This window comes from Oryctolagus cuniculus, chromosome 1 (genome assembly GCF_964237555.1).
Source record: "Oryctolagus cuniculus chromosome 1, mOryCun1.1, whole genome shotgun sequence".
In the NCBI taxonomy this organism is placed as follows: domain Eukaryota; kingdom Metazoa; phylum Chordata; class Mammalia; order Lagomorpha; family Leporidae; genus Oryctolagus; species Oryctolagus cuniculus.
Window position 1 is genome coordinate 123,981,302 of NC_091432.1, and position 26,115 is coordinate 124,007,416.

General features: G+C 44.8%; 1 protein-coding gene across 4 annotated transcripts in view; it reads left to right on the forward strand.

The window, feature by feature from the left end:
- APLP2 (amyloid beta precursor like protein 2) overlaps positions 1 to 26,115 on the forward strand; it is a 75,705-nt gene that overhangs the window by 22,284 nt on the left and 27,306 nt on the right. For all 4 annotated transcript variants that reach the window (XM_070065594.1, XM_070065596.1, XM_070065607.1 and 1 more), the window contains exons 2-3: positions 17,328 to 17,501; positions 18,691 to 18,814. In XM_070065594.1, coding sequence (XP_069921695.1) covers positions 17,328 to 17,501; positions 18,691 to 18,814 — 298 coding nt within the window. The remainder of the gene's footprint in view (positions 1 to 17,327; positions 17,502 to 18,690; positions 18,815 to 26,115) is intronic.

Sequence of the window (26,115 nt, forward strand, 5' to 3'; positions counted from 1 at the left end):
TTTTTTTCTCTTTTTTTTTTTTTTTTTTTTTTATTTTTGACAGGCAGAGTGGACAGTGAGAGAGAGAGACAGAGAGAGAAAGGTCTTCCTTTTGCCGTTGGTTCACCCTCCAATGGCCGCCGCTGCAGCCGGCGCACCGCGCTGATCCGATGGCAGGAGCCAGGATCCAGGTGCTTTTCCTGGTCTCCCATGGGGTGCAGGGCCCAAGCACTTGGGCCATCCTCCACTGCACTCCCTGGCCATAGCAGAGAGCTGGCCTGGAAGAGGGGCAACCGGGACAGAATCCGGCGCCCCAACCGGGACTAGAACCCGGTGTGCCGGCGCCGCAAGGCAGAGGATTAGCCTATTGAGCCACGGCGCCGGCCCTAAAGTGGCTTCCTAACTGACCTCTGTCTCTGTATCTACTTTCCAAACCCCACCGTCTAAAGTATGCCTAACAAGGCCCTGCACGTGCTGGGAGAGAGCCCAAGCCCTCTTCCTCTAATAGCTGTTTGTCATCTGTGCCAAGCCTTGTGCAGGCCTCTGTTACAGCCCTTCTTGTATTACAGTACGGTTACTGTTTCTACTTCTCACCTCTCACTCATGCTGTATGCACTGTTCTGTAATTTCTGTGAATTGGGGGTGACAGCTTTCCTGTCTCTGAAAACAACAAAAACCCAAAACCAGCCAGTCATACTGGATTAGAGGCCCTTGCCACTCCAATATGACCTCATCTTAACTAATTATATTTCCAGTGAACTTTTCCCAAATAGTCGTATTTGGAGGCAGTTAGGACTTTGGTATTTACATTTTGGAGCCATATTCACCCATAAAATCCAGTAACTACTATGTTGACTATAGCATAATTATAAAATGATCAAGTAATCTTTGAGTAAAGGGTCAGAACTGTTTTTCTTTTTTAAGGTTTATTTATTTTGAAAGGCCAGGTTACTGGGAGAGAGAAAGAGGTCTTCCATCTGCTGGTTCACTCTCCAGATGGCCTCAGTGCCAGCATTGGGCTAGGTGGAAGCCAGGAGCGTCATCTGGGTCTCCCACCGGGTGGCAGGGGTCCAAGAACCTGGGCCATCTTCTGCTGCTTTTCCCAGGCCATCAGCAGGAAGCTGGATTGGAAGTGGAGCAGCTGGAACAGGAACCAGTGCCCATAAATGGGATGCACGTGTCACAGGTGGTGATCTTACCTGCTATGCCACAACACCGGCCCTAGGATCAGAATTTGAAGAGGCATATTTCAGTGATCAGAAATAAAGCTTCTGATCATGTGACTACTTTCCCATCTTTTGCTTTGTAATATGTTCATAGTAGCTCTCAAGTTATTGCGTCTCAGAAAATGCTGGTTGAGGGTTTTAATTGTTGTAGCTCTGTCCTGTTGAGACTGTGCTACTTAGTTTTTGATACACTGAATATGTGAAATAGACCAACACAGGGCAGAAAGGCAGATTCTGGATAATCTTGAAGATAAGCAGATGGACCTGGAACTGAGCCAGAAAATCAGCAACAGCTGAGGCTCCGACTGGGCTGGGGATGGGGTTGGTTTAGCAGTGACTCCCACGTCCCCTGGTGGAGTGCCTGGGCTTTATACCTCACTCTGGCTCCTGACTCCAGCTTCCTGCTGGTGTGCACCTGCGAGGCAGCGGTGATGGCTCAAGTAATTGAGGTCCTGCTACCCCATGTGGGAGACCTGGATTTAGTTCCTGGCTCCCAGCTTAGGCTCTGACTGGGCCATTTGGGAAGTGAACCAGGGAATGGGAGCTCACCTGCTTTCTCTTGTCTCTTAAACAAAAAGCCTTGAGGGAGGAGGCAACTGGAAGCAAACTGATGGGACAGCAGGACAGGGTGATGCCAAAAACAGAGACCAGGTCCTCAATCCCCTCCGCTCTTGACAGGTCCTTCCCATGTACAGAACATGTCCAGCCAGACTTTCAGTCTTCCCATCTTCAGTAGGGGTCCGATAGCGTAGGACCACCAGCATTTCAGGAGAGCCTTGGGAGGGATCAGGAAGAAAACAGAAAAGCAACTTGAAACCAGTGCAGGGATAGACAAGTGACCTCATTTCTTAATATTCACCTCTGGGAACATTAAGAGGGCATTACACCTATGCAATAATAGTTTGAGATCCTAGAGACATTCAGAGGACAAGGAAGAGTTCTTGGGAATTAGGAAAATGATAGCAGAATTTTAAAAATCCAATAGGAATCTTTCAGATGGAGAGAACAAAAAGAAGCTAGTAAGGAGAACAGGTAGGAAAAATGGAGGATCAGTTTAGGAGATCCAACATGCAGCGAACAGGAATTCCTGCAAGAACAGTGGAAGCACAGGCCTGTGGCCAGCTGAGCACTTAGGCCACTGAGTGACAGAGAGACCCACCAAGGCACGTTTTGTTGGAAATTTCCAAATACCGGCTTTTGGAAAGGTCTTGGAATTTACTTCTGCATAGAGAAAAACCAGGTCTGCAGGAAGGGTTAGAAATCACATTGGCTTTAGATTTATCAGCCGCAGTGCTGGCAGCAGAAGACCTTCAGTTTTGGGGCAGGTTATTCCCAGCCCACAGTTTCTCCTCATCTAAATTCTCCATAAAGCATGCACGTAAAATAAAAACTTTTTTGGAGACCGGTCATTTTTGAAGTTTACCGTTCACACATCCTTTCTCAGGAAGCTGTGGGAAGCCAGGAGCCCCTAAAACAGGAAGTAAATCAAGGAGGAGGAAACCCGAGAGAGGAGGGAGGAATTTTCAGGACAGATGACAGCTGTGCGCAGGCCAAGAACGTAATGGGTCCTGATGAAGTGGCGCGGAGGGCGGGAGGAGGGAAATCTTCACGAAGGAGAGAAAAACCTGCGAGTCCCCTAGAGCGACTCACTGCTTCCGCGATCAGACGAGATCGGGCGCGTTCAGGGTGGTGTGGCCCGAGACCAGAGCACCTAACTGCATGCAAGGGAGCTTTATGCAGATCATTTTGACAGTCCAGGAGAGTTAGTGATCAGTCCATGTGAGACTAAGCGTGTCAAGGAAAAGACACAGTTGCTCATTGTCAGGGGGGAAGAGGTGTCTAAGACAGGAATTGCAATCACAGTACACATTTATGTTATAATAATGGAAATAGAGAGTATTGGTTCGACTAAGGGGGCAGCGAGTGCATGGGAGTCAGGTGTGATCATTTAAGAGTTTAAACCTGCTTAATGGGAAGTTGATGGACATTGTCTGCACTGAACAGCTACGGAAGTGCAGCCTGTTGTTTAGAAATGCGGAGGGAACTAGCAGGTAGGTCTCACAGCCCCTTTCAGGAACATGCTGGCGCTGGCTGAAGAGCTGTCCTGGCACCTTGTATATGCTCCAGCCTCATGCCTTGTGGCTGTTCAATCTGTATGTGGAGTCACTTGGCAAACACACTGTAGCCCATAAGTACATGCAATTATGTGTCAATTAAAAATAAAACATTTTGAAAACTAAAAATAATGAAACTTGCCATCCTACTTATGCTTTTTTCTCTGTTGGCATAAAGACTAGTACAGTATTGACTTAGAAATCACCACCGAGTTAATACCTGGTAATTGATAACAACCAGTTCAGCTCAATGCTTTTTTGGGGGAAAAAAAAAAACCGAGAGCAGACTGTAGTCAGTACCTTGGGTATAGTGATTGCCTATTTTTGGTGCCAGATAGGGAGGTTAGAAGCGTAGATAAGGATCCTACATTCTCATGGTGGGAAATGGAGCAAAGTAGCTTCAGGTTGCTGGAGGGAATGAGTTGGCCGTTAAATCCTATGGTCAGAATTCCAGCTGAGACCTGAAAAGGCGAGAATGTTCTTGTTCAGCGGAAGAGTTCTGGGTGGAGAGCCTTGAAGTGAGACATGCTGGCTCGTGTGTGACGCCCAAGGGTGGTGGTAGAGCGGGGTCAGGGTGCTGGGGTGGGGCAGGGACTGTGCCTTGAATGGGCCTTGCAGACCACGCTGAGGACTTTGAATCTGTTGGCACAAAAGAGTGATGTATGGGGTTTTAAAATTTTTTTTATTTTTAAATTTTATTTTAAATTTTTTTTATTTCCTGAGAGAGAGAGACAGCGTTTGTGTACAAGTAGCAGCTCCCAACTGCTAATTCCTTCCCCTGAATAGCTTGTGATGGAGCTGAAGTTAGGAGCCAGGAATACAAGCCAGGTCTCCGGAGTGGGTGGCAGGAGCCCAACTGTTTGAGCCATCCCCACTGCCTCCCAGGGTCTGCATTACCACTAGCATGCTGAGTCAGGAGCTGGAGCCCGGTGTCAGACCCAGGTGCTCTGATAATGGGACCTGGGTGTCTCAACCACTAAGCTAGGTGCCCCAGAGTGGTTTGTTCAGACTTGAGGTGATTCACAGTGCTGGGTGGAGACTGGATCCCAGAGGGCAGGAGCTGGCATAGCTCCCTGGGGTGTGTCTGACAAGCAGAACAAAAGAACTGTTGTACTTTCCACGGCAGGGTGTGTGTTCATGTGTGTTCATACACAAGTTCACATCCTTCTTATTCATGCTTTTTATTTGAGTGTTGCTTTCCAGCTGTCCTTCTACATTTATTTAATAGTTGGATGGCTTGAGCCCAGGAAAGCTAATGGCCAGTGCAGCAAGCAGTAAACATTCTGACTAGTGGCTCTTACTAGCTTTATTATTTTAAAAATTGCTGATAATTACAATAATGTACATGGGCATGGATCCAAGACAGGAAGAATTATTGTCTGCGAGCAGATCTGGTGTGAGCTGATAACACAGTCTCTATTTACTCTTAAATTTAGATGCTACATAAATCATAGGAAAAGATGTCTTTAGACTTGCTTTGAACTTGGAGGGAGTGGAGCACTTTCATATTTCTGTTACTTTCACAGTTTTCATTATTTTATTTCAAAGGCCGAGTTACAGAGAGGAAGAGGACAGATTTCTTCCATCTGCTGGTTTGCTCCCCAAAAGACCACAGTGGCTATGCCTGGGCCAGATCGAAGCTGGGAGCCTGGAACTCTATCCAGGTCTCCTATGTGAGTGGCCAGGGGCCCAAGTAGTGGGGCCATTTTCTGCTGCTTTCCCAGGCACATTAGCAGGGAGCTGGATTGGAAGTGGAGCAGCCGGGACACAAACTGACACTCCTGTCGGATGCCAGTGTGGCAGGCACTGGCTTAACCTACTGTACCACAGCACCTGTACCCACAGTTGTTGTCGTTTTTCCATTTAAGATTTATTGTCTTTATTTGAAAGGCACAGAGAAAGAAATTTTTCACCTGCTGCTTCACTCCCCAAATTGCCTACAACAACCAGGCCGAAGCCAGGGGTTCAGAACTGCATCTGGGTCTTTGTGGATGGCCCACCCGAGCACCTGAGCTACCGTCTGCTGCTTCCCAGGAGTATTGGCAGGGAACTGGATTGGAAGTAGAGTCGCAGGGACTCAAACTGGCCCTCTAATACAGGATGCAAGTTTCCCAAGTGTTGGCCCAACCTGCAGTGCCACAGTGCCCACCCCAAATTTCACAGTTGTAATGGATGTTAGAAGCTAAAATGCTGTTTTGCATCAAGATTGGTATCTGAATATTGCTTGTACCTAGCAAATGTTTAGCAGATTAACTGTATACAAATTGCTATTTGTGTTTTAAAATGCACATTTCTTCTCTCCCAGCCCTCTAAAAGATCATCTTGGCACATTGTCATATTTTTAGTTATGAACAAAAATGCTGGTTACTCACTGATAAATTTCTTGCCTTTGAGCATCACAAAACCTTAAAGAGCTTAATATGATTTCCAGTATTTGATTTTCATGGAATAGTGACCCTAAGAAAAAAGTGCCAGAAGTTTCATTGCACAATAGTAGAAAAATATTTATCTAAAAAACCACCTAATTCATTAGTTTTGCTGTCACTTTATGGAAAAAAAAATTTAAGATTGATTTTTATTTATTTGAAAGTCAAAGTTACGCAGAGAAGAGAGGCAGAGAGAGAGAGATCTTCCATCTGCTGGTTCACTCCCTAATTGGCCGCAGCAGCCGGAGCTGCGCCGATCCGAAGCCAGGAGCTTCTTCCAGGTCTCCCACGCAGGTGCAGGGGCCCAAGGACTTGGGCCATCTTCTACTGCCTTCCCAGGCCATGATAGAGAGCTGGATTGGAAGTGGAGCGGCCGGGACTTGAACTGGTGCCCATATGGGCTGCTGGCACTGCAGGCAGTGACTTTATCCACTATGCCACAGCGCTGGCCCTGGAAAAAAATTTAATAACAAAAGTTACAACAAAGGTAGTCTTGGAATTTGGGCAGGTAGCAGTTCTATGCCCCTACACACCTGTGTGCACTGAGGTCAGACTCAGCAGATCTTAGGTTCTCATGTTCCAGGAGGCCACTGGAAACTACTGTAGACCCTGTTAGCCCCTAGTAGATATTTTAAGGAACCTCTTTAAAACACTGGTAAAGGCAATCATGTATATTAAAATATAAGAATGTTTATAGTTGCATGGATTTGCATCAATTTTACTTTTTTTTTAAGATTTACTCATTATTTATTTGAAAGAAAGAATTGGAGATCTTCCATCCTCATGGCTACAATGGCTGGAGCCGTGCCAGTCCAGGGCCAGGAGCCCAGAGCTGCTTTCTGAGTCACCCACATGGGTGCAGGGGCCCAAGCACTTGGGCCATCCTCTGCTGCTGTCCCAGGCACATTAGCAGGAAGCCGGTCGGAAGTGGAGCAGCTGGGTCTCAGATGGCATGTGTGTCATAAGCAGTGACTAACCCACTACGCCACAGTGCTGGCCCCCTCAATTTCATGTTTTCCACACTGGCTGGTCATACGGTTTTAATCCTGTGAAGTCAGTTGAATAGTGTTTCAGTCAAAGCTCACATGCTGGATAATTTCTTGACTGACTTTGATAAAATCAGTAGATGGGGTATTTGTTTTAGCGAAATTGGCTAAAGAATAGATACGATAGGTACTCAAAATGTGCTTAAAATTACCTAATTTTTAATGACTATGACTTAGTATATATAAAAATAAAGTTCATAGAAGATCATATCAGCCAAAAAGATGCTTATAATTTCTGAAAATACTGCCAGATGTGTTCTGGAATATTCTGCAGAAAACCCTCCATCATTTATTTGTATTTCTGTCATCTCTGAGTCAAAAAGATGGATTTGGGATGAGTATATTTCATTATTAATATTTGATGAGAGAGCTTCTAGATGTTTGTTACTTGAAATCATTTCACCCCTTTAAGGTTTAGGAAACACATCCCTGTACCTTCCCCACATCTGCATGTTCTATTTAGCACACTCTTAATAAAGTAACTTCCTAAGTGATGCTGGCCAGGGGGGTAAGTCCAAGTTCACACCATGCTGATAATCTTGTATTACTCAAACCACCTCCTTGCTGACCTTGGCAATTAGCTTGCCTTGCAAAGTGTGACAAATGACTGCCTTTAGTGAGTTCTGATTCTGTGAGGAAACTTTGTTTTGCTGTGTTTCTCAGGCATTAGGAATTCTAGGAAAGTAGATTCCTGTCTGTTGAAATGTGAACCAAAGTCCACAGTTAATATGTAGGTGTCTCAATTATTGTAATAACTAAAATTTGGGTAACACTTATATGCACAAAAATGAAAAATGAGGTCAGAAATTAAATAATTTCTATGAGGTTCCATAGCTAGTAAGAAGGAATGTCCATCAAGAAAACAAATCTAGAAAAATAATCCACACAGTGCTCTTTTGGTTGCAGAAATGCCTTGTTAGTAACTGTAGTTTCATCTGTTTTAAAAAAACATTTTTTTGAAAGGCAGAATTAGGGAGAGAAAGAGAGAGAAATTTCTGTCTGCTGGTTTACTCCCCAAATGTCTCCAGTGGCTGGGGCTGAGCCAGACTGAAGCCAAGAGCCAGGAGCTTCTTCCCATTCCCCCATGTGGATGCAGGGGCCCAAGGACTTGGGCCATCTTCTGCTGCTTTCCCAGGTGAATTAGCAGGGAGCTGTATTGGAATTAGAACAGGCAGGACTCAAACCACCACCCATATGAGATGTCAGCCACTATAGTTTCATCTTGACTTCATTTCTTTTTTTTTTTTTTTTAAGATTTATTTATTTTATTTGAAAGAGTTCTGCAGAGAGAGAGAGAGAGAGAGAGAGAGAGAGAGAGATCCTCCATCTGCTGGTTTATTCCCCAACTGGCTGCAACAGCCGGAGCTGTGCCAATCCAAAGCTGGGAGCCAGGAGTTTCCTCCAGGTCTCATGCGGTTGCAGGGGCCCAAGGACTTGGGCCATCTTCTACTAGTTTCCCAGGCCATAGCAGAGAGCTGGATTGGAAGTGGAGCAGCCGAGACCGGAACCGGCGCCCATATGGGATGCGGGCACTACAGGCGGCAGCTCCACCTGCTATGCCACAGTGCTGGACCCTTGACCTCATTTCTGAGCCAGCTGTAAGTTTGGGCCAGAGCCAGGAAGCAAGAAATCTTGGCAACTTTAATTTATATTAGTTTTCATCATATCTGAAAGATATAGAGATCTTTCATCCTCTTGGTTCTCTCCCCCAAATGCCTACAACAGCCAGAGTTGGTCCAGGCCAAAGCCAGGAGCCCAGAACTTCCAGCAGGGGCCCAAACACTTGAGCCATCATCTGCTTTCCAGGATGCACTAGTAGGAAACTGGATGTGACAGAGAGCTAGGAATGCAGCATACTAAGTGTCAGCCTAACCCACTGCACCCCAACACTCGCTCCTTGCTTTTCTTCTAAACAATGGCTGAGTTAAATTGTTCATGTAAACCTTTGGTGACTGAATTCCCACAAAATAAAATACGGAGCATTAATGCAACTTGGTTTTTGTATGCCCAGATTTAATAGGTAAGGAAGGAATGCACAGCCTTTTAAACCCATTTCATGCCAGCCTGGATTTCTGAAGGATGGCTGGTCACATGGGGATTTAATGTGCTTTTCCCTTGTGCACCCAAGGTTTTAAGCCCCAGCCCTGTGTAATTGCAACTGGAGAGAATTAAATCTTCAGGAGCCAGCCTGATGATGATAATGCTAGCATCTGAGTGCTTGCTCTGTAGCAGGCATTGTGCTCAGTGCTTCTGTGCATTATCTTAATTTAATCCCCACAAAAGGCCTGGGAGGAATTGGTCCGTTACTAGCCCTGTTTTACAAATAAGGAAATTTAAAGTCTGATAATAGCCACTAATGCTTGACAAACTCCTTCTGTGGGACAATGACTATTTCAAACACTTCATGTGTATTAAATTTAAATCTCAAAACAGCACTATGTGTATTTCCTTTTTTTTTTTTTTTTTAAAGATTTAGTTATTTGGAAGGCAGAGTGACAGAAGCCTGAATTGGGGGGGTGGGGGAGAATAAGATATCTTCCATCTGCTAGTTCACTCCCAAAATGACTGCTGGGTCTGGGTGGGGCCGGAGTTCAGGACCCAGAAACTCCATCCTGCTCTCCCACGTGGTGGCAGGGAAAGTACTTGGACCATGTTCTGCTGCCTTCCCAGGTGCATTAGCAGGGAGCTGGGTGGCAAACGGAGTAGTCAGAACTCACTGGCACCCTCCTAGGGGATGCAGGTGAGGCTTAACCTTCTGTGCCACAATGCCAGTCCCTGTATTTACTTTAATTTTAAACATGAGGAATCCGAGGCCCAAAGGGGTTAGGTGACCTGCCAGATGTGGCACAGTGGGTCGGAGATGGGGCTGGAACTCAGTCACGGTTTATAAAGCTGTTCATCTGAAGTCTCTGCTCTTGGCTCCCACCTCACACACTTCGCCTGAGGAAAGGAGTGCGATGAGTAGGGTGGCCAAGGCAAGTCCCTAGTGTCTCCAAGCCCCTGGAAGTCAGTTTGCAATTGGAAAGAAACACAGAGAGCGGTGAGGAACCTGACCACGTGAGAAGTTTCCGCCCCTAAACGTGTGCATCTTTTTTAAAAATGTAAGCATATTTTCGTATTTGTGTATTTTCAGTAATTTCCTTCATTAAAGACTTTAGCTCTCAGAGAAAGGTGCTGAAAGACCTCTCTAAATCCTGGTGCTTGGATCCTAATTGTAATCCAGATGGACAGATTGCCATGTTACTATAAAAAGCCTTGGAGACAGTCTCAACCACTTTCAATCTTGGAAGCAATACCTCATTTATGCTTTAATATTTAAAGCTCTAATAAAAGCAAGGGTTATTTGTATAAATTACCGCCTATGAAAATAATACCCAACAGCTGGTGTATGTCAGCGTAAGAATAATGGCCTTTTATACTTGGAGGTTTTTCCTCCATCCAATTTCACTAGTTTCTAATTAGAATTAAGTTCAAATGTAAAAAGAGGCCAAGATTTTTCAATTGCTGTAATGCAAACTATCACTTTTAAGAACAGGTTTTCTCATTCTGCTAAAGCCAAAGGATGCTTAACAGGAGTCCTGCTGTTTTATTAAATAGTGGGTTGGAGTAGTTGAAGCGTGGATTTTTTAAAATTCAAAGCTTTACTTCTCTACTGCTGAAAAAGATATTCTAAAAAGGTTCCACATGATAGTCACCCTTTGACAGTAACAAAAGTGGAATTCCTTATGTGTTACGTTCTGAGAATTACGACAGTCCTCCCATTGCAGAGAAATAAGGTACTATATGAACCCCACGTGCCTTTACTACATTAGGATGTGTTTGGAATAAATTATATGCTTTTCAGGTATTGAGCTTGCTTTGGTTGTACTTAGTAATTGCCCTGCCTAAAAGTGTTTTCGTTTTCTTCTTTTTTTTTAGACCGATTATGCTAAAGATTGAAACTTTGCAAACCAGGTTGAAATGCAGGCAGGCAATGAACAGATAAAAACAAAAACACTTTGGGGTGGGTTTTTGGCAAAGCAGTTAAGATGCTGCTTTAGACACCTACATTCTGTCTGAGTGCCTGGGTTCAAGTCCCAGCTCTGCTCTGCTTTTCAGCTTCCTGTTAAAACTCCCCTTGGGAGGCAGCAAATAATGGCTCAAGTGGTTGGGTCCTTGCCACCCACGTGGGAGACTGGGATATTGGTCTCCTGACTTTGGCCTGGCCCTGCCCTGGCTCTTGCAGGTATTGGGAGAGTGAGCCAGTGGGTGGGAGATCCCTCTGTGTGTCTGAACCTCTCCATCTCTGCCTTTCAAATAAGTATAAATAAGTACATAAAATGCAGTAAAACAAATAACTTCATTTTAAACTAGTTTTGGACTTATTTTTTAAAATGTTCAAGTATTGGCCGGCACCGTGGCTCACTAGGCTAATCCTCTGCCTTGCGGCGCCGGCACACCGGGTTCTAGTCCCGGTCGGGGCGCCGTATTCTGTCCCGGTTGCCCCTCTGCCAGGCCAGCTCTCTGCTGCGGCCCGGGAGGGCAGTGGAGGATGGCCCAAGTCCTTGGGCCCTGCACCCCATGGGAGACCAGGAGAAGCACCTGGCTCCTGCCTTCAGATCAGCGCGCTGCACCGGCCGCAGCACGCTGGCCGCGGTGGCCATTGGAGGGTGAACCAACGGCAAAAAGGAAGACCTTTCTCTCTGTCTCTCTCTCTCTCACTGTCCACGCTGCCTGTCAAAAAAAAAAAAAAAAAAAAAAGTTCAAGTATTAGAGTTCCCCTATGGCCTTACCCCGATTCCCTTACTGTTGACATTTTCTGCAACCCAGGGTGCAGTTACCAGAACCAGATTTGTGTGGGTCCAGTACTGCTAACTTACAGACCTTAGTTCAAATAAGCTGTGCTTTTTCCACTAATGTCCTTTTCCTCTGCGGATCCTGTCCCCCACATTGCACTTCCTGTCATTTCTGCTTAGTCTCAATCTGTAGCAGTGCCAGTGTCTAGTGGCTGGTGAAGTCAGCGTTGTCTGATGAGTGCCTCCACCCTGAAGGAACTGTAGCTAATAAATATCTTGTGGAGGTGACTTGAAGTATGCCATGAACAGGATTTGTTAGGCTTTGTTAGGTTACTCTGGTGATGGCTTGTTCAGACTTAAGACTTTTTATGAAGTGCCATTGAGCCCTTAAATAAGGATGAAAGTGGTATATAGGATCTTTGAACATTTTAATAGATTGCCATTTTACTGACTTTCTAAAAAAAAAAAAAAAAAACCTCATTGAGTAAGAGTGTTGTAGCTTTCCCTGTCACTAGCATGCCAGGTGCTTACCAGGTGTTACCAGAGGCCTGCCTGGCTCAGCGTTGAATTGAACCAGGATGTGTGAACTCACCTTCACAGAGTCTATGTGTCCGTAGAGCGATGCCTCCCCAGTAAAGGACAGAACTCTGCTCTTGGGAAGATGTTCTTTGTACGGCAGGTGCTCTCACAGAGCCTGGAGCCAGGTCGTATTTTCCAGCAGTAGCTCTAGTGAGGAAAGATGGTGGCTTGCCTGTTTGCTTTGGGAGATTGGGGTGTGGTCGGAGGTGGGGGTGGTGGGGATACCTTTGTCCTGGGCTGCTCTGTGGAGGGAGAGAGGGCTTAGATGGCTTCGTGAATTGCATCTCTTAGCGTGATGATTAAAGGCCCTGCCTTGTCAAAGTGAGCTGACATTTAGATGTATTTATAGTTATGTGTTCATTACTTTAAGCCATTTTCAGTTTTCAACCAGGTTACTAGAAGCATTTTTACCAAGTTGAATTTCTGTCCTAGGATAGCTCAACTCTTTTCCCCAAGCCAAATTAATAAAATGGAATTTCTTATTAAGAATGAATTATTAAGTAAAGTAGAGGCACTGGGCTAGGAAAGCAATTGATGCAATTTGTTTTCAAAGCCCTAAAAGTGCTGCAGTGTGCATAGATCACAAGGACTGGCTTAAGTGCCAACACATGGGGCATTAATTTTCCTCGAGGAGGCCAGGTTCACAGGATATTGGAAGTGCTGACTTGGCAGTGAAATCCCATTGGTAGCATGTTAGATTAGGAAACAGATTGATTTATATGTTGATGTAATGGATCAAGGCACAGTCTGTGCTGAAGAAAGTGGAGAGCACATTAAATAAGAGCGTTTTCAAAGCAAAGAAGCCCCAACGTTACAGAGAACAGTTTCCCTGCAGGAGCCTAGGTGGGGCTGGGGTATGTTTGATTAGTTGATTCCTAGACACAGTCCGCAGAGGCTTTTTATATTTCAGATGATACCTTCCTGAGAGTCTCTCATGACCACAAGGATTAATCTTTCTGAACTCACAAGTGAATCACGGCAGCGCATTAGCTGTCTGGATTGATTCCAGGTGCTCCACTTTCTCTGTGTGGTAAGGGATGGGAGGATCTGTCGCTCAGCTGCCTCTTCCTGTTGCTTTAACCTTTGGTAGCTCAGATTCTCTTTAGGGAAGGTAGTGCTGACCATCTCAGCACCGAGATCAAACGCACTTACCACCGAAGTGTTGACCTAGTGGTTGACCCATAAGCTGAACATTTGTACACTTGGAGCTCCTGTGGTCTTCTAGCCGACAACCATATTGAGTAACGTGTGGAAAGGAGTCGTTAGTGCTGATGAATGGCTGCCTACACTCAAATTGAACACTCCAGGCTGTGGCTTGGGAGAGTTCGCATAACCAATTGACACTTTCTTAGTTGTATTCATTTTTGGAATGAATACAGCTCTCCTGCATGCTTGTGAAAGATTAGAAACCAAACTTTCTCTTTGCTTAATAGCTGCTGTAACGTTAAAATATACAAGTCCGTAAAGGAGAATTGAAGCAACACTGCTCAGAGTCCTCCTGATGGAAGTGGGGTGATTTGTTTGCAGTAGGTTTGGAAGCAGGAGCCTTCTGACCTGCCATTTTGACCTTCCCATTTCCACATTTATCACATCTTCCTGAATTTTCTTCTTGTATCTCTAGCTGAGCTCTTGAATTAAGGTGCAAGAAATTTGGGGGGAGCACTTTTTTGGTTTTTTAGATTTATAGTTAGAGACAGAGAAAGAGAAAAAGAGACCTTGCATCTGCGGATTTCACTCCCCAGATGGCCACAACAGCTAGGGTTGGGCCAGGCTGAAGCCAGGAGCTTTATCCAGGGCTCCTACGTAGGTTCAGGGGCCCAAACACTTGGGCCATCTTCTGCTGCTTTTCCAGGCCGTTAGCAGGGAGCTGGATTGGAAGTGGAGCAGCATCACAACAGGAATGTGGCCAAAAGGAGGGGCTTTTGGGTTTACATCTTGAACTTAGTGTGAAAGCTAAGCACATTTATCTGTGCGTCCTGTGTACTTTTTAATGATTTGTTTGAATTAAACTTTTAAAGTACTAACTACGAATATGTGTTCCTTTCTGCAGATACCTATAAATGCTTCTTTGGAAGAGTCAGAAATTAACATTTGTCTGCAGCTTCATCTGCAACTCTTAAGGCATAGGCCTTTTACTCTAATCAGTGATTATTTGTCATAGCAGGGCTACAATCAGTTTCAGTTGATAAAGGTACTAATTGTTCCTTGGATTTAATTAAGGTGTTTTTTCAACCCGATAGACCTAATTTTTATTTTATTTTATTTTTTGTTTTTTAAAGATTTATTTATTTGAAAGTCAGCTACACAAAGAGAGGCAGAGAGAGAGAGAGAGAGAGGCCTTCCATCTGCTGGTTCACTCCCCAGTTGGCCGCAACAGCCAGAGCTGCGCCGATCTGAAGCCAGGAGCGAGGAACTTCCTCCGGGTTTTCTCATGTGGGTTCAGGGGCCTGAGGACTTGGCCATCTTCTGCTACTTTCCCAGGCCATAGCAGAGAGCTGGATCGGAAGTGGAGCAGCTGGGACTCGAACCAGCGTCCATATGAGATGCGGGCACTGCAGCTTTACCTGCTACGCCACAGCACTGGCCCCAACCTTGATAGATCTTGGCAATATCTTTTTTTTTTTTTTTTTTTTTTTGACAGAGTTAGACAGTGAGAGAGACAGAGCGAAAGGTCTTCCCTCCGTTGGTTCACCCCCCAAATGGCCGCTATGGCCGGTGTGCTGTGGCTGGCGCGCTGCACCAAATCGAAGCCAGGAGCCAGGTGCTTCCTCCTGGTCTCCCATGCAGGTGCAGGGCCCAAGCACTTGGGCCATCCTGCACTACACTCCCAGGCCACAGCAGAGAGCTGGCCTGGAAGAGGAGCAACCGGGACAGAATCCGGCGCCCCAACCAGGACTAGAACCCGGAGCACCGGCGCCACAGGCGGAGAATTAGCCAAGTGAGCCAAGGCGCCAACTGCCAATATCTTATTTAATTCCAAATTAAGTTCCTCATAGCTAAGCAAGAAGCATTTGTGCTTCCTGCTCTTGTGCTAGTAGAAAACAGGCTGATTTTAGTAAACTCCTAAGCAAAACGCCTGTATAATGGTTTAAGCTTGTCATGGAAAAAGATCATAATGTATTTCAAAATCAAATTTAAGTTTCTGGTGGGAAGCAGTACTCAGGTTTGTGTAGCTCATCAGAACAAATAAGTGAAAGATGCATGGAATAGCGTGCATTTTTCATATATTGTAAAAGTCAAAGCTATCTTTCCTTGTTAGGAAAATCATTTTATGTTTATGCTCTTAAAAAGATGTAATAGACCATATAATCTAACCATCTCCCACACATTTTAAAAAGCTGTTTTAAATTTTTATCATGGGAGCCACTGTTGTGGTATAACGGGTAAAGCTGCTGCCTGTGACGCCGGCTTCCCATATGGATGCCGGTTCGTGTCCCAGCTGCTCTACTTCCGATCCAGCTCCCTACTAATGGCCTGGGGAAAGCAGCGGAACACGGCCCAGGTGTTTGGGCCCCTGCCCTGAGGTGGGAGACCCGGGCAAAGCTCCTGGCTTTGGCCTGTCCCAGCCCTTTTTAGGGAATGAACCAGTGGCTGGAAGATCTCCCCATCTCTGTAACTCTTTCAAATAAATAAATCCTAAAAAAAAAACCAAAAACCAAAAAACAAAAAACTTGTGGAAGAACTTTCCCGTTAAGGAAGAACAGGGAAATTGGATATGGATGTAACCATGGCAGTGGCATATTAATAGGTGCATAGGAGCTGGTGCCTTCAAGTGTGCTGGACTTTGTGGTAACCTTACTGTGATGCCTAAACGCCGTTTCTCACCAGACATTTCTGAGCTGTGCATGGTTAACGTGTGTTTGCCAACAGAAGAAAAGAGGTTGGGGAGGGGGCATGCTGATCATCAAAAGACGTTATGGTATAGTTGATTATTTTTTCATGGCATGGGTGAACTTGTTCATGAAATCCTTGTAGTGTTCTGTGTCCATGAATGATACTGCGCTTGATGTCTTCCCCATGCTCCATGGTGAGCGTGCCTCCAAGCCTTGTGTGTTTGACTCTTTATGGTCTCTTCAATCTCTTCACAACACCAGGGTAGCCCAAGCTACCACTGCCTCTCTGGACTGTGCAACTGCAGATCCCGGAGCTATCTCCTTGCATATACAGTTGCTTCCTTTCAATCCTGGTTTTATTTTATTTACTTGAAAGGCAGAGTTACAGAGAGAGAGCTCTTCCATCTGCTGATTCATTCCCCAAATGGCCACAGTAGCCAGTGCTGAGCCAGGAGCTTCATCCAGGATTCCCATGCGGGTGCAGGGGCCCGAGGACTGCGCTGCTTTTGGATCAGAGGTAGAGCAGCCAGGACTTGAACAATGCTCATATGGGAGGCTGGCATGGCAGGTGGTGGCTCAGCCTGTGGCGCCACAACACCGGCCTCCTCAAGCCTTCTCCCTACAACCAGAAAACGCATCAGAGCTGCATTTAGGAAATAGTAACTTTGTACTTAAAATTTCTCCGCACTTCCAGTAATGAAGACACACCCTCTCTCCTGAAGACTACCCAGTGGCGTGACTGCATGCCTCCCTGACAAAGTCCTACCCCAATGTCACTGGCCAGGAAGCTTTCTGGTGGCCTCCTTGCCGAATCCTCGTCGGACTCCTTTCTAATATGCTGTCTCTGTGCTGTGATCTTTTCCTTTTTACAGCGTCAGGAATGTAATCCCGCTTTTTTGTCTCTGTTGACTCCTCCCTTAGTCTGGATTCCAGAGAGGGCGGGGCCAGGGCTTTTTGCTCATCCTTGCAGTCTAAGCATTTAGCACCTTTTGCTTTGCCAAAGTAGTTGCTCAGTAAGCTTTCGTTGTGCACGTGAATTAAGTAAGATCATTGTAACTTCAGCCGTTCTTCCAAGACGTGGTTTGGAAGGATGGAAGGTAGATTTGCTTGAAGAGCAGGTTGCAGAAGTATCCCGCCTGGGAAGCTGGGGTTTCCAGTAACCTTTCACTTTGAACATGTATATCCTTAGATTATTTTTTATTCTGACCTGGCTCCTGGGAAAAGGATTGGTTTATGAAGATACAAACAGTGACTAATGAAGGTTTTTAGATCAGTCTTGTCACAAGCCACTGCATGACTGCCTTTCTGCCAGCCTGTTTGGAGTAAACTTGGATTTTTTTTCTCTCTAGGCTCTTGCAGCCAATGCCGGAACTGGATTTGCTGTTGCCGAGCCTCAAATTGCAATGTTTTGTGGGAAGTTAAACATGCACGTGAACATTCAGACTGGGAAGTGGGAACCTGACCCGACGGGCACCAAGAGCTGCTTAGGAAGAAAAGAAGAAGTTCTTCAGTACTGTCAGGAGGTAAGCAGGTGGCCGGAAAGTTCAGACCCTTTTCTCTGTCCGTTTACCTGTCATTCTTCTCTCTTGACCTGAGACCAAGATGCTGGTGGCTGGAGCTCATGCCTTTGTTTCTAGATCTGTGGTGACACAGACTTCTCCAAGGCTTGGCTTGTGTGTCTTGTGAGCTCTCACTTCTTTTAGTAAGGGATACAGTTGTCTCTCAGTATCCGTGTGGGATTGGTTCCAGGACTCTATATGTTCAAGTCCTTTATGTAAAGTGGTGTAGAATTTACATATAACACTGCCACATCCTCCCGTATACTTTAAATCGTCCTGGTTTGCGTATAATACCTAATACAATGTAAACGCTATGTAAATAGTTAACACAGGAATAATGGTTAGCTATTAGGAATAAGGCCAGAGAAAAATCTGTGTATGTGCAGCACAGGTGCATTTTTTTCCCCACCCAGAGATGATCAGCCTTTGGCTGGTTGAATCCACGGATGCAGAAGCTGCAGTTACGGGGGTGATTCAGAAGCTTGGCGAGTGCCACGGGGTCACAGCCTGGTTCTCGGCTTCCCACTTAACATGTTATGTGTATGAGTGCCTTTTCGACTTTGTGGTACAAAGCTATCAATATTGTAAATGCTCATCTCAGGTCTGATTCAGTTTACCTTTTGGATCAAATACAAGAGGATATAAGATGTCTTAATGCTTACTAAGACTAGCATGTAGGGCCAGAGGTGAGGTATTGTTCTGTGATTTCATTGACATTCCCATAGACTGGCCTCTTAAATGTTTTACTTCATGAAATTGACAGCTAATACGTACCTACAAATGAGCTTGATACCTAATGGATTTGTTTGGGCCTGAAAACTTACTGGTTTTGTTTGTCCTTAAATTAAAATTTCTATTTATTTATTTAGACAGAGAATGCTTGCAAGTGTCAGAAATCTAACCTGCCTCCCTACCTCCCCCCACCCTCCCCCCTCCCCCTCCCCCCATAAAAAAAAAAAAGCAAAACCGTGGTAGTTCCATTGTCTTTGTGCTGGATGACTTCAGTTGCAACCAGAGTGGGGTAGAAAATTGAGATTTGTGTAGGAGAAGGTGGAGACTGAGTAAACTTGAATACTTACCTTTACTTGCAAGTGAATGTCTGTTTGCAAGGTGGTTTACTGTGTGCGTATGCGTGTGTTCTGTTCCTTAACAGATGTATCCAGAGCTGCAGATCACAAACGTGATGGAAGCAAACCAGCCAGTCAGCATTGACAACTGGTGCCGAAAGGACAAGAAACCATGCAAGAGTCACATCGTTATCCCTTTCAAGTGTCTTGGTGAGAGCTCTTGGTTACTTTTCATGAAGTGCACCTTCCCACCCCACCCCCATTTTTAAATTAAATTTTCTCTTGGCTCCTAGTGAGACATCTTCATCCAAGTGCTGCAGGAATTTATTGGGGGAAATGTGTCTTTTGGGTATTTCCTGGCCAGCTTCCTTTTGGTGGTTATTGTCTTTGCCTCTTCCGTTGTGGATGCCCTTCTGTCTATTGAAGAAGAACGTTTCCCGAGGCACCACGTAGCCTGGTCCTCAGAGAGCACTCCAGCACCACCCTCCTGGCCACCGTTTGAAATGAGAGTTTTACATTGATAGCAGTGAAGTGATATGAAAAAGAAGAGTCTTCCGGCCCCCTCAATTCATCCTATATGCATGTGCACCGTTGGCGAGAGAAACGTGACTTTCAGCAGCCTGTCCACAGTCAGGGTGCCGGGGCCACCATGGTGGGACTTTCATCCAGGAGGATTGGCGACTGTTGCTGGGGTCAGCATTTGGAGCAACCTGAGTAGACCTGTTGATTACCCAGATGCCAGTTGTTGCTTCAGATGCTCAGTGAATGTTTGATCCTAACCATTCATCAGCACACGCGTCTGGGGTCTACTCACAGATCTGTGAATTGGGAACAGATTTGGTGATAGACACAGAAAAGGGCAAAATAACTGATGTTAGATTACCTATGATAGGATGAACATAGGTATCTTCAGTTCTGTAGGTATATCTGATGTGAGGTGTTTAACTCACTCCCCTCCCTGCCCTCATTAAAACTCTTCCTTAAATTGTGGACAGTGGCAAAGTGGAATGCATGGCGAGGGAACCGTGGCCGAATAATAGGAAGAATCATCATCTGAACCATGTGGCAGTTAGCTGCGCTGTAATTCTGTGTTCTGTAGCAAGAAAGAGGGACATTGTGTGTGAAAACAGCATCTCCCAGGACTGTGAAACTTGAAAATGTTGTGTGATGTGGCTCACCGATGTTCTGGTGTCCCTTGTGAGCATTAGAAACCCCTGGCTCTGAGGTTCCATTCATGCTCCAAAATAGAACTCAAACTCTGAGTGACACAACAGATAGAAAGTACTTGAATTTTTCTTCCTTTTCTTAAAGGCTTTGCAATCTGATCTTCCCTCACCTCTTGTTTGGTCTCGTCACTTGTTAGCCCCACTCCCCACCCAGATGTGAGTGAGACCTGAGACCTGCTCTGTTACCCCTCACCTCTCCCAGCCTGATACCAGGCCGTTCTGATATTGTACCTCTTAAATGCGGCTTATATCCACAGTTCCCAGACTGTGGTTCCTCTTCCTTCATTTGATGTGTGGACTGTGATGGTTGCCTGTGCATTTCTAGATCTGTTACTGTCTCCTGCCCTTGATGACCTAAGGTGAGGATTGAACTGTTCTCTTCCATGCGTAAAACCCTTTACCTAAACAAAGTGGTGTTGAAGCTCCTTAGTGCGGCTTTAAAACCCCACCACGCAGACCTTGCTGTGTCTTCTGGACCCCCTGCTTCGGCTTCACGCTCCATCCGCGTCAGAATCCTTGGCTCCTGGCTGTGCTTGTAAACCTTCTGCCTCGCAGCGTTTGGAGCGACTTTCCTCCAGCTATTTATTTCTCTTGGGAACTTTTTCACAGCACTTACATCACAGATGCTTCCTTTAAAGGCAGCCTTTTCTCTGGTCTGATTTTCTACCCAGATAGTCAGATCTCTGTAATAGTCCTCGTTAGTGTCATTGCAGTGGTCATCCTGTACCAAGAATGTCCATTTATAGCTCTCTCTCCAGCTACTCTGTAATCAGGGGCGCTGTTTTAGTTTATATGTCCCCTCAGCACCTGACAGTGCCTAGAACATAGAATATACTATTTATAGTCGACCTTCAACAGACCGTTTATTTTTATTGCTTTATTGTTTCAAATGCTGTAGTTTCAAGTGTTTAATATGTTACGGGATCAAGTGGTAGAATGGTAATTGTCATTAACAATGTACATAAAAGGCAGTCTGGCCATAAACCATTCAGGACCTGCTTTGGTCTGTGGAACCTAGATGAAACATTGTACAGTCTTTGGTGGTCCTTAATTCAGACAGGTAACCATGTCTGCCTCATCATCCATTTGGACAATTTCTTAACTGTAGTAGAGCTATGCAGCAGTATTTTTAAATGAGTACAGTTGCCTGAACCTAGGGTAGTAGGGTACTAGGTGACTGGAGTTTCAGAGAGGAAGTAGACACATTGCCAATTCTCCTTTATCATTTAAGAAGATTTTAGCATACCTGCTCCCTCTGTTGTCGGCATTCCTTCAGGTAGCACTGGCATTGGTTAATAAACAGCACCACTTTATTTTTTCCATAGACTCCTAGAAATTCTTCAGTGATAGTATTTTAAAGTAGCTATTACTGTTTTATGAAAAATAACTTCAAATTTACAAAATGGTACAATTTACAAAAATGGTACAAATAGAGAATATATACCCTTCACCCAGAATTCAGATTTTCCAGCTGTTAACATTTGGTTGATGTGGTAAAATTAACCTTATTTCTCAGCCCTAACTGTCCCTGCTGGATGCTCGATTATTTTCTGACTCACTTGATAAGTTGCTACTATTAGTTAACATTAGTAACACCTTACTATTAGTGTTTTTTATTAAAGATTTATTTATTTATTTGAAATGCAGAGTTGGAGGGAGGGAGACAGAGCAAGCAATCTGGTTCACTCCCCAGGTGGCCTCAACAGCCAGGGCTGGGCCAGGCTGAAGCCAGGAGCTTCATCCGGGTCTCCCACCTGAGTAGCCGGGCCCAAACCCTTAGGCCATCTTCCGCTGTCTTTCCCAGGCACATTAGCAAGGGGCTAGATTGGAAGTAGAGTAGCTGGGACACAAACCTGTGCCCATAGGCATTGCAGGCAGTGGCTTTACCTGCTGCGCCACAATACCAGCCCCTATTTCAGTGTTTTTAAGACAAATAAGGACATTCTCCAGTATAACCACAGCACAACCATCAAACTCAAGAACTTATCAGTGATCTAATATCTAATTTACAGACCTTGTTCAAGTATTGCTTGTTGTTTCAATAACATCCAGGATCACATGTTGTGTTTAATATTTCTTTGTCTTTATGACCATGATGGTTTTAAAAAACGACAAGCCAGTTACTTTGTAGTATGCCTTATAATTTGAGTTCGTCAGTGGCCCTTTGGTTTGCACAGTTTTGAGGGAACTGTCACAGAAATGCTCTCATTGCATCCTAACTGGGAGTTGTGTCATGTCAGTTTCATTAGTGGTGACAACTTTGATCAAGTGACTAGATGACGTCAGCATCATTCATTCATTAGGTGCTCATTGTCCAGACTTGGCCAGTGGGAGCCCCTTTATCTGGCTCTGGTGTCCTTTTAACATGTTCTTATCTCCCTCACACACGCACACCCCAAAAAGCAAGGAAAACCAAGAAACGTGTTCCTATCATTCTCTGAGGAATTCCACACTTCCCAGCGCAGAAGGTGCTCCCTGTCCATCTGGTATTGTCTTACACGACTCTTAGTGTCGGCGTTTCTCTTAAGAAGCTGTGATTTTTCTTAGTGGTGAGTGGTCTGCAGAGCCCAGGATCTGGCATTAGGTGTGCTGACTGCTGTGAGGATGTTACTTTCTTTAGACCCACTGAGCGAACGGAGTTTAAAAATCCTCTCCTTACACACACAAATATATAAATCTATATTACTATGTCAATCTCGTGTGCATATTAAAAATAGTGAGCTGTGGCGGTATCTCCGGCTCTGCTCTCCTCGGTATATTTACTTATTTGCTCAGTATCCGTTGTAAATAACCAGTCTCTACTTTTTAAAAACAAGTTGCTGGGATACAACTTATGTACTGTGCAGCTTGCCCATTTAAAAGTATACAGTTTAATGTTTTATGGTGGTGTTCGCTTAGTTGTGCAATCATACACAACTCTTTAAACCTGCAGACTGTACTAAAATTGAAGGTAAAAACTGAGAGCCTGAGCACTTGATGCACCAGAAGTAACCATGGTTTGTCCTTTCGTCTGTCCTGGGGTGCATACCACATGTTGGAGAGATGTAGTATGTTTGGCTTCAGCCCTGAAACTCTAAGAGCTTGCTGCTCAGCCAACCCAGAGCCTAGACAAGGCCAGATGAAGGGCGAGGAGGAGGGGGAAAGGAGAAAACAGCCCGCGTGGTGTTGAGCGGGTGTCTGTCATGTGGATGGGTTTGCTTCTCCCAGGTGCTTACCTCTGTCCCCAGGTTTTGTTTGTTTCTTGTTGTTTCTGTAAGGTGGAGGGCAAGAGTAAAGTCTCGCTCCCCACGCTTGCAAGCAAGTAGAGAGCACGCAGTGGCCGCTGGCAGTGTTTGCGTCAGCTCAGGGGCCGCACAGCCTGCAGGTGGCCGTGGTCCTCACTCCACTCAGCTCTGGCCTGTTCTGAGAGTGTGCTTCATTGCCCATCGGTCTGACACACTTATTTTTAATTTTCAAAATTTTGACTCTCTTTTAAACTAGTGTTTGGTATATTTAGTGAGAAGTTATAGTTTAATCCGCTCCTTAAGATGAACCCTTTTATCTTAAATACTAATTGTATCCTGATTATCCATAAGAATTTTATATAATAAGTAGGGTGACTCTAGGACAGAGTTGGTAATAAGGAGCAAAACTACAGCTGTTTTGGGGGGAATGGGGCGATTTTAGTCATCTCTGAGGTTTATATATATAGACTGGCTCTAGTGCTAAAATAACTTGGTGAACCCATGACTGTTTTTGTTTTGATCATTTTGGATGGAGAGTTGGACCGAGAGCATTACTGTGATGTGAAAACTAGGAAATTCTCAGTTAATATCTGTTTTAAAGTGGAGGCTAATCTCAGCAGCTGTGGAAGCACCTCCAGCAGTTGTATCTCAGTATGCCAGAGCAGCTCATTTGGCCACGTCAGGTGCCCCTCTGCGGATTGTCTAGCCTCAGAATTCTTGATAGCTCAGCCCCAGTTCACCGTGGTTTCTAGTGTGGACCCTTGCAGGAGAATGCTTGTTTTAGATCCTTCCAGAACCTTCTTAACCTCACAGACGTATCTACCAGGGGCAGCTAGCTTCCAGTTCCCATTACATACGGCTGTTTCCTCCCACCTGAGTCCAGCACCCAGGACTCCCTGACTGATGCAGCTGCGAGTGCTTTGGTGGTAGGTTTATTTATACACATGAGTATTGGTGACGGCGCTTCCCCAAATGGGTAAACAGACTTTGTTACTCTGAAAGGAATTCCAGCAACTGTAAACCTGGAAGGCTGCTGTGGCCCTGCTGGAGGGAGGAGATCTGAGAGTAAACTCTACAGTTTAATGTTTTACACGCAGTCAGTTATGCAGCCATACCCAACTCTTTAAGCACACAGGGAGTGAACAGAGGCTGGAGATGGTAACTGCCAGCCCCAGTGAAATCTTGTGGGTTAGGGTTTGCTCTCTTGCCCTAATCCTTGATTAGTTCATTCAGTGACTTGGAAATCATGCTCACTATGTTGTACTCCAATTGATTCTATTGATGATTGTTGCAAGTTTGATGTAAATGTTTAAAGTGAGACCAGACCATTTTGTTGTTGTATAAAAGAGTGACACTGGTCTGCCAAGATAAGTTTTTTTTTTCTCTCTTATGAGAAAACTTCTGATAAACAATGGCAACAAGGGCAAAAGGTAGTAATGAAATGATAGAACGGACGCGGGGATGAAATGTGTTTCCTCTTTCAGTTTACTTTTTTAAAAGTTTATTTTCCCGTGAACCAACTTTGCAGTGGGATCAGGGAGTAAAAACAGTCATTTCTAGTTTTTGCACTCAGTTAACCATGTTTTAGCAATTTGGTGTATAGAGAAATAGATTTTATCTTTGGGTATTCATGATGCTTTAAAATTTCTTTTTCATTTTTTTTAAGATTTATTTTATTTATTTGAAAGACAGAGTACAGAGAGAAAGGTAGAGACAGAGAGAGAGGTCTTCCATCCGCTGGTTCACTCCCCAGATGGCCGCAACGGCCAGAGCTGCGCCGATCCAAAGCCAGGAGCCAAGAGCTTCTTCCGGGTCTCCTATGTGGGTGCAGGGGCCCAAGGACTTGGGCCATCTTGTACTGCTTTTCCAGGCCATAGTGGGCAACTGGATCGGAAGAGGAGCAGCTGGGACCAGAACCGGCGCCCATATGGGATGCCAGTGCTTCAGGCCAGGGCTTTAACCCACTGTACCACAGTGCTGGCTCCCTAAAATTTCTTTTTCTAAATGGGATCATACTAAATATACCTTTTTTTAAAAAAAAATATTTATTTATTTATTTGAAAGGCAGTTGCAGAGAGAGAGAGAGAGAGAATCTTCCATCCACTGGTTCACTCCTCAAATGGCTGCAATGGCTAGAGCTGAGCCTATCCGAAACCAGGAGCCTGGAGCTTCTTCCAGGTCGTCCACGTGGATGCCAGGGCCCAAGCACATGGACCATCTTCCACTGCTTTCCAGGCCATAGCAGAGAGCTGGATTGGGAGTAGAGCAGCTGGGACTTGAACCAGCGCCCATATGGGATGCGGCTCTGCAGGTGGTGGCTTTACCTGCTATGCCACAGTGCTGGCCCCAATGCTATATAAACTTTTTAAGTTGACATTTATTGAGCACTTGCTATGTGCTACTCTTAGGGGTTCATACATCTTTGAATAAAAGATAAATTTTGCCTTAACTAGCCTTAAGGAAGAGGGGTTAGGAGTATTGGGGGGTACTTATTGCTTTTGTTTGTTTGCTTCATGGATTTTTTAAAATTATCAGACCATGATGGAAAATTTTCCATGTCAGGCATAAACATAAGCCATATTTCTTATGACCCTGTGGTAGTCTATTGAATGCAGATACCCTCATTTAGCTAATTTTCTTTTGGTGGCTATTTAGGTTGGTCCTGTTTTTTGATGTTAATAATAACACTGTTAACAAATATCTTTGTTCACTTGCTTTGTTATTTCCTTAGGGTATATTTTTAGAATTGGATTTGCTGGAATCAAAGAGGTTTTCTCTTTGTTTTTGAAGATTTTATGTTCATATTTAATGTTGTCAATCCTTTTCTGGTTTTGTGGAAGTCAGATTGATCCAATCATGGAATAAGTTGGTGGCATTTAATTTTAGTTCAACATGGAGTTAATTATTTAATTTCTGGCATTTATAAAAGGTGCTTTGATCCTAAGTTCCATTTTAACCATGAAATATTTCAAGCCTCTTGGAAAATTGAGACATAAGGTGATGGGCCCCCGTGGCCTCCCCATGTGGATTTCAGTTCCTCACTGCCCTGTCTCCTGTGCAG